Source organism: Prosopis cineraria, unplaced genomic scaffold, assembly GCF_029017545.1.
Source record: "Prosopis cineraria cultivar Desert tree isolate PC_DT_omini unplaced genomic scaffold, ASM2901754v1 PC15, whole genome shotgun sequence".
Taxonomy (NCBI): Eukaryota; Viridiplantae; Streptophyta; class Magnoliopsida; order Fabales; family Fabaceae; genus Prosopis; species Prosopis cineraria.
The window spans coordinates 1,233,251-1,241,813 of record NW_026555346.1 but is presented as its reverse complement, the minus strand read 5'-3'; the positions used below and the strand labels follow the sequence as shown (position 1 = coordinate 1,241,813).

General features: G+C 33.7%; 1 protein-coding gene across 5 annotated transcripts; it reads left to right on the top strand.

The window, feature by feature from the left end:
* The first annotated feature begins 2,733 nt into the window (after window positions 1-2,733).
* On the top strand, window positions 2,734-6,317 carry LOC129294657 (protein NETWORKED 4B-like). Of its 5 annotated transcripts, XM_054933110.1 has the most exons (3): window positions 2,734-2,923; window positions 3,718-3,836; window positions 4,578-6,317. In XM_054933110.1, the coding sequence occupies exon 3, from the start codon at window positions 4,586-4,588 to the stop codon at window positions 6,080-6,082; it is 1,497 nt and encodes a 498-aa protein (XP_054789085.1). In that variant the 5' UTR covers window positions 2,734-2,923; window positions 3,718-3,836; window positions 4,578-4,585; the 3' UTR covers window positions 6,083-6,317. The 5 variants fall into 5 exon arrangements, with proteins under 5 accessions (XP_054789085.1, XP_054789086.1, XP_054789083.1 ...); XM_054933111.1 differs by lacking the exon at window positions 3,718-3,836; XM_054933108.1 differs by lacking the exon at window positions 3,718-3,836 and having other exon boundaries at window positions 4,501-6,317.
* Window positions 6,318-8,563: the final 2,246 nt, after the last annotated feature.

The window sequence follows — 8,563 nt, the reverse complement described above, 5'->3', positions numbered from 1 at the left end:
TATTTTGAACTTTGAATCTCACCTAAAAATATTTTAAAATTTAAGGGGGAGGGAGTAGCAATATTTTTACTTGAGACTCTGCGTTGTTTTCGAATTTTACTAGTATCTCGAATTTGTTCTTTCGGTCAAATAATAAATTTTAATTACTGCATCGACGTATTTTTCTTGCATTGCATCCATGATCAATAAATACAACAAAAAATCAATTTTTTTATGAGATGCGAGTTCTTGACTGAATGACTGGTGGGATTTATCGTTGGCACGTGATTGCGCGCTGGAGTTGACACTCGAGAGTCGAGAATGTGGTGCCTGAAGCAAAATCATCGCCGGCTGGACAACAACAACAAAAAACAAAAGAAAAGAAAAGAAAAGAAAGAAAAAAGGAGTAAAATCATCTCTGGCCTCATCGATTCTTTCTGTAAATTGAATAGAGAATATCTACAAATTTAAACGTGTACTCCCTCCCTCCAGTTTTAAGGCGGGGGTTATAAATCTTAATAAATTAAATAATTATTTTTAAAATTACACACCTTTTTATATTTATTTTTATTAAATAAAACATATTAATTAAAAAAATCTTATTAATTAACTTGAAAAGACCTAAATTCTGATATTTTTAATAAGATATTTAAAAAAGTTTCTTGTAATATTAAATGGATAGTTACAAACAATTTACAAGCAAGTTTTTATTTTTTTTAAATGCAGTTGTTATGGTTGTTTAATTTTTATTTTTTAAAAGGTTAAATTTTTTTAAAAAAATACTAGAATTAAAAGGCAACCTTTTTTTTTGCCATAATTAAAAGCTAGCCTTGCATCTGATTTCAAGCAATTTGACTGCAATATTATTAAAAAAAATTATTTACTCATATGTTCCACTTTCAAAAGTATTCTCTCATATACTATGAATTTGAAGATCAGCTCGATACAAACCTAGATCCAAATTTTCTTTTAACATGAAAGTATGGAACTCAATTAAACCGAGTTTTATACTTTATTAAAAAGAAAGTGAAATTATAACTTTAAATTCTTATATTTTGTATTTAAGATCTTATATTTTTTTAGTATTTTAGGTCCCTATTGCTATGAGAGACTTATAATACTAAAAAAAATAAAAGTATAAAAATTTATAGTAAAATTTAAATAAAGTATAGAGATTTAAAGTTATGCTTGTCCTTAAAAAAATTGAAGTGACAATTTAACAGCTTTCTCCCTCATTTCTCCTTCACGCGAATAGTTATCTTTTTTTTTATTTTTTATTCTATTATTTGATATCTTAAAAAATTTAAAGGTATTATCATATTCAGCTCACACTAATGCGAACTCCCCCCATGGGTGATTGTTATCTATGCAAATTTGAATATGAATTTTATATTTAAAATATCACATTTTAAATTTGAAATTTAAAATTTATGTGTTTTAAATTTTTTATTTGAGTAATTTAAAAAGTTTCAACTAAAAAAGGGAGATTATTTGATATTTGAAACAAAAATAAAAATTGAACGTAATGTGTTAATCCCTCTGTTAAAAAATATAAATTATTTTTTAAAGAGTTGAATGTTAAAAAATGTAAAACATTTTTAGTTTCTGAGGTGCAATTATTGTCTTTTTTCAAATATGTTCCTATTAATGAATAATTTTATATTTAATGTGAGTAAATATAAAAAGATATAGTTAGTTTGAAAGTAGGTAGTTACTTTATTGATGTAAGATTCGGTTAAAAATGTTTTATATTTTTTAATGAAGGGAGTAACTTGTATTTTTTTTAATTGATGAGAAATAAGAACAAAAGATGAAAAGACATGAAGTTATCAATAATAAAAATATGAGAATGAAATATTTGAAATAACTGAAATTTTAAATTGATTATGATATAAAAGAAATTTAAAATTACAAAAAAGTGTAATAAGAAATAGATAAATTTTGATTTGGTACTTAAATTTTTGTGTGCCAAAAAAAGAGATTTGATTCAATCCAAATTTTCATTGACTCAAACAAACATGCTTGTATAAACTCATTAATCTAAATTTCTTGCATTTTTATTATTGATGTTTCTATATTTTCTTATCCCTCATTCCTGTTCTTGTTTCACATCAATTAAAAAAATAGAAGCTAACACATCACTTTCAATTTTTTATCTTTGTTTCAAATATCAACTTATTTTTTTTTCATTTTAAATTTTTTAAACTATTCAAATAAAGAATTTTTTAAGATATTAAGTAATAAATAAAAAATAAGGAGAAATGAATAATTATTTAAAAAAAGGAGAGAGAAAGTTGGCAGCTTGTTATATCAATTTTTTGTTATTAAAGGATAAAATTTCATCCGATTGAAACTGAATTTCATACTTTTATGTTAAAAAAAATTTAAAACTCGGATTGCATCAAACTGATATCTAAATCTATGGTATATGAAAAACACTTTTGGAAAAATATTTTTTTTCTTGTTGGTAGTATTGCAGTTAAATTGCCTTTCATTTCCTCTGGGAAAAGAAGAAGAAGAAGAAGAAGCCAGCCTTGACTGGATATATATTCAGGAAGCGCCTAATGGGAAATTTTCAAGGCGGAAACCTCGAGCACTGTGTACCTTATCGTAGCGTCGTTAAAAGAAAAGACAAAGGGCCTGTTTATTGGAAATAAAGAAAAGAGAAGGGCATTTCAGGAACATAAAAGAATTTATGGGAGAAAAGTAGAAAACGCGGGCTTCGTGACACCCAGCATTTTCCTTTTGGCTGTGTTTTAAAGACACCCCACTTCGCTTTTTGCTTAATTCTAGCTCCACCCTGCCTCCTCCTTCTAATCCTTTTTAGCTCATCCCCAGAAAAATATCACGCTTTCTATTCGTTCCTTGGGCCCCAATCTCCAAGCTTCATTTGATACTCAGAATCGGTTTTGCCATCGGCGGTAGAAGCTCAGAGCTACTGCAGGTTCTTTAATCAACTCCATAATTTTTTCGTGTGGATTTTCTTTTACATAACCCCGACTTCGAGCTTTTCTTCATTATTCATACTGCAAAGTCGGCGAGTTTTTCCCTCTTGCATGGTTCACTTGTACATTTCACTATTTTAAGACACAATAGCTGTAGATCTGTCACATGGTCGCTGTATCGTGGGAAATGACGTTATCAACACTGCTTCCTGTTTTGCACTGGTGGTGTATTTAATCCTAATTCTTCGACTTTCATCGATGATTGCTTTGTTTGATGATACTAAAATACTCAAGTATAGTATGCCGTTTAAGGTCGTCGTAATCACGGTCATTTCAGCTTCAAACCAACATACATCAAAGTCTAACGTCTATTTAAGGGTGAGTAGGCCACAGTGGTATATATTGACATGTTTTAAGATGGAGCGGTTAAGACCAAGGGGAAGAGTATGTGGGGGATGTGCCCTGCCAAGAGAGGGTGGGCACGCCGGGCAGGAATTGTTGCGTAAACCCTTCCTGCTGGCAAGGGGCAAGGCCACTTTCAACAAACAGTTGAGCTTGAACTCAATTTAAGTTTTTATCGTTCCCTTAAAGCTTGGCTTCAGTATTTTTCTTTTTACTTAAAAAGAGTGTTAAAAAGGGAAATTGATAGAATTTTGTGTTCCATATAGGCGTGATTTATGAAAGGAAGATTATATAGCATATGATGAAATTTAATGGTCATAAGTTTTACTGTCCACAGTTAGATTAGATATAGTTGTGATGTGAAGTTGATATAGCTGTTGGTTTTACTCAGACATATGAGAGGAAAGAAAGCAAGGGAGAAACAAGTGTTAGAGCATGAAGATACTACAGGTTCAGGTTATTATCCGTCCAGGTTATGAGGAGTAGAAGAGACTCAGAATAGATACGTGGGTCAGTTTTGGCTAGTATTAATATTTTGTATCTGGCTTTGGGGTGCTCTCAGGTTTTTGTTTTGATTAGCGAATTGTGAGGGAGGGTCTTTTTTTGCTTGTTCTGTTCACTTGTCCTTTTATCCTCTATTATCTTTATGTATAGGGTTTTGGCCAGGATCAGTACTGTTCCTTTTGTACTGTTCATTCGGTTATTCAAGTATTAACTGCAAAACATAATAACCTTATTTTTCTAGTGTAATTTTGTTAGTTAATTGTTTGTTTTTCTCCTTGTTAATTTTGTTAACTACTCCTTCCATCCTTATATATATAGGGTATAAGATGTTTTTAACCGAATCTTGCATACACATAAAAAATTGTTATTTAGTTGAAATTATATAAAATCACAATGATTTTTTCAGTTTTGCCTTAATAACGTTACAATTAATATCATGTTGGTAGTGGGTACAACATACAATTGCTATTTCCTCCATTTTCCATGACTAGGGCGAAATTGTTTAATTATTTAAAAATATCAAGATAACTCTTATATTTAGAGGCAAAATAAGTTTCTAGAAAGCATTTTATATGGAGGGAGTATATCATAGCATATAGTGGGTATTATAATCCTTTAGAACTTGGGAATTGGTTATCTTCTCAACTCTTTTATGTCTATTTGTTAAAAGGACAAAGGCCACTGGACTTGCACTCTTTTCAAATTGTTATTTTAGTGTAAGGTTCTTATCAAAGACATAACCATCAGATTTTGAGATGGAAGGCTCTGACAGTTCCGAATCAATTCGTGACCAAGGGACTCAGGTGACGACTCCATATTATACTCCATATCAACAGCCGGGATTGCAGACATCTGGCCTTCAACCAGTTAACATAGACTTGTCTCTAAGCTCTGGAGGCAATAACACTCTGACTTCTCAGAAGGAGGCCTCTGGATCCCCATCCTTATCATCCTCATCGTTATCCTCAGAATCTGAAGGAATGGAACTAACCAAAGAGACTAATCTGAAAGAAGAATTTCATGGTCTAGAACAACAGAATCACATGGACCATGATATATTGCAGGCGATAGAGAATATGAGCTATGAAGAGTTACTTAGAAAATTTATTAAAAGTGCGGAGGAGCTGAGAATTTCAAACTTGAAAATTCATATCTCAGAAAAGGAGATTATCAATTTAAAGAGTCAGATTGAGAAGCACAAGGATCAGCTTGATCATGTTCAGAATGAATTGAAAATGAGGGAGGCTGACCTTGAATATGAAAGGGCACAGGTAATAGAGTTGCGGAAACAAAAAGATAATTTGGAAACCCATGTTCCAGACTGTTGCAACAAGATAGCAAAATTGGTGGAAGAGTTGGAGGTAGCTGGAGAACAGCTCAAAGCATCAAATGATGAGGCTACAAGGTTATGTAACGGTACTCTAGACTTGAAAGGTCGGCTTGAAGCAGCACAGGAAAATATAGCCACATTAGAAGCCCAGCTTGATTCCGGGAGAAAGAGAATTCAAGAGCTAGAAGACAGAATTATATGGCACAAAACTAATGAAACTAAACATGAACTCGAGATGCAGAAGTTGAAGGCTGAAATGCTAAATGCCCGGGAGCAGATCTCTCTAGAGAAAAATCAGCTGCAGTCTGATATAGCAATTTTGTCAGAAGAAAAGCTACAGATGGACTATAGACTCAGGGAATTGGAATCAAGAAGCAATATTGTAGAAAATAAATTGGAGGAGTGTGAAGCTGAAAAATTGAAACTGAAAGAGATGTATGCTGCACGTCAGCTGATATTGGAAGGTGAAGTCGCTCGTTTGAAGGAAGAACTAGGTCAGAAGAGATATAATATAGAAACTTTGAATAAGGAATTCGACGGGCAAAAACATAAGCATGACATGCTCATGACGGAAAAAGATGAGGCCAATGCTATGATCCATAAACTTGAGGCAGAGCTGAGCTACCGAGACAATCAGATTGAAAATAAGGAGAGAGAGCTAAGCCAGCTACGCATGCAACTGGCAGAGTTGAGTTCGGAATCTGAAATTAAAATGAATCAAGTAAATGAGTTGAGACTGAAAGTGGAAGAGCTGGAAAAAGAGGTGGCTGGGCAAAACGCTGAGATCTCAGATAGGGCGGAGGAAAAGAGGGAGGCAATACGGCAACTTTGCTTTTCGCTCGACCACTATAGGAGCGGATATCAGGAACTTCTCCAAGCATTTGTCGGACACAAGCGTCGTGCTGTTGTAGCCTCTTCCTAAGTCACAATTAGTTATGGTGTGTCATCATTTTCACTCGTCTCGTAGATGCTGAAGCTTTTTACGTGTCAATGGGAGCCCGACATCACATAATGGTGTCTTGTTTCCTCTCCTATAAAAACTAGTAGTAGATCAAACACTTGTTACTGTTTCAGGGGTTTGTGTTTAGTTTTATATGGATTCGAATCTAGCTTTGGGATCAATTTTCCTCAAATAATACTTGGGGACCAGTAAGCTACTAACAGTAACGCCAACATCATGAATTGAAAATCCCCCAACTCCATTTACTATTTTAATTCCGAAGATGAAGGGAAAGGGGAGAAATTTATAGGTGAGGCGACAAATGCTATGATACTGACTGACGACGTGACAAAGCAGGACATGATATGCCCGCATGCTTGTGTCCTCTTTTTTGTTTTATAAATATTTTGCCCAAGTTTTGTTCATGAAAATTTTACTCTCTTTGACCAAATTGAGTTTAAAATGTTACAACCAAATAATTGCCACTTTGATACGGCCACGATATATTAATACCAATTCCTAAAAAATTACTCTTTAAGGTTTTATATTATAAAATTGTAAACCAATTTGTTTAAGCTCGAAAATTCAACTCGCTGATTCTGATGCGTAGAAGAAAAAATAATTCGGTAAATGAGAATAATTATTGTATTCTTACTTGTTCTATCAGAAGTCATCTTCATTCGCGGAGCATGAGTCCTTAAGTGGAGCTCATGTACAAATTTGACCCCCCCCCCAAAAAAAAAAGCTTCAAATCAAAATTTAATGTGGGAGTTTCCAGTTTAACATACGGTAATTTTTTTTTTAGTTTGTATTTTGTATTGCCTGGGGCTTGGGCCTTTTGAAGGAGGCCTTAAAGGATTGGGAAAGGAAAGGAGAATTTTGCCGGAAAAAAATAAACTAGAAAGGACCAATGGGTGTTTGTCTTAATGGTTAGGGATCTAGACAATTTAACTTGGGATCTTGAGTTTGAGTCATATAGTATGCAGCAGTGCAGCTGATCATGTAAAGTATATCTCACCAGTGGTACCTGTGAAATCCTTTCAAAGAGAGCCCCACCTAAGTTAAGATCCGAATTAGTCTTGAGTAGATCCAAACTCTTTAAGATACCGAGTGGGAAAGCAAAAAAAAAAAGTGAGAAAAAAAACACAAACTAGAAAGGAGAAGCAGGCTATCACAATCTATGTTCAGATATAAGAGAACCTAGAAGGTTATAGAATTTTTAGAGACTTTCAGGATAACGGAGAGAATTTCAGAGTTTTCAAGAAGGATCCAGTATGTTCTAGAAGCATCTAGAATAATCTAAAATTATCTAGAGAAATTTAGAAAGATCTAAAAGTTTCTAGAAAGTTTCAGAAACTTATGGAGGAATGTGGAGATATCTAGAATATTCTAAAATATTCTAAGATGTTCTAGAATATTCCACACATCTTGAAAGTTATTCTCTAGAAATATCCTTATAAATATCTAGATATTTATTGTAGATATTTTTATGAAACACTCTAGAGGATAAATGTAAATCGTAGGATTAAATTGATCTCTACTGTCCATTAAGGAGGTGGGAATTTTTTAAAGAAAGGAGGAGGCCTATGAATACCCTCACAACTCTCATTTTTAAACAACAAGCAAAGCAAGAAAAGCAAGCATATCAATAAAGCTTTCAAGTTCTCTCATCCAAACTCTATTCTCTCTTGTGTTCAAATTTTTTAGTTTCTTTGTCTACATTCTGAGAGTTCGGCTGACTTAGCAAAGATCAAGAGGTTGATCACGCTAAGGTCGGCACAGTTCAAGGACTGGGGAGTTCTAAGGCCATGATAACGTGGTATTGTAGCCAAGGTTCGAGAGAGTTGTGATTTGTATTCATACTTGTAAGCGAGGATGTCGGGTGTAACTGAGAAGACTCTTGCTCACATTAAAGAGAAAGGAATGAAATCTCAACCTTCACATTATGGTGGTAAGAAGGCACGAGGGACTAGTAAAGTACGTTCCGAGGACCTTGCTATTTTGGCGATTAAAATTGATGCCTTAGAAAGAACCATGGAAAAGATGGTTGGTAAGGTTGAGAAGATTGAAAGTGATATAAGTATGTTGGAGGACCACATGCACTCTTAAAGAACTTGAAGGGGTAAAAAGTAGTGTGGATGCTTTGCAAAACAATGAGAATCAATGCAAGGAGGCGATGAGATCCTTAGAGGCAAAGGTAATGAAGGTTATCACCGCAATGCAACAGTAACTCAACACTCTCAAGACTTCCTTAGAGGTAAAAGGAAGGAATCCAATATTGGATAAAAATAGTAGAATAAGGGAAGTAAGTATGGATCTTCCTAAACTAAAGGAGTTTAAATGTGTATGAGATGCCCAAGAAATGGAGAACTTCTTATGGCAGATGAAATGCTATGCCAACACCTTAAGGATAACAGACAATCAAACTAAGGTACACACTGTTGCTTGCTTCCTTACAGATAA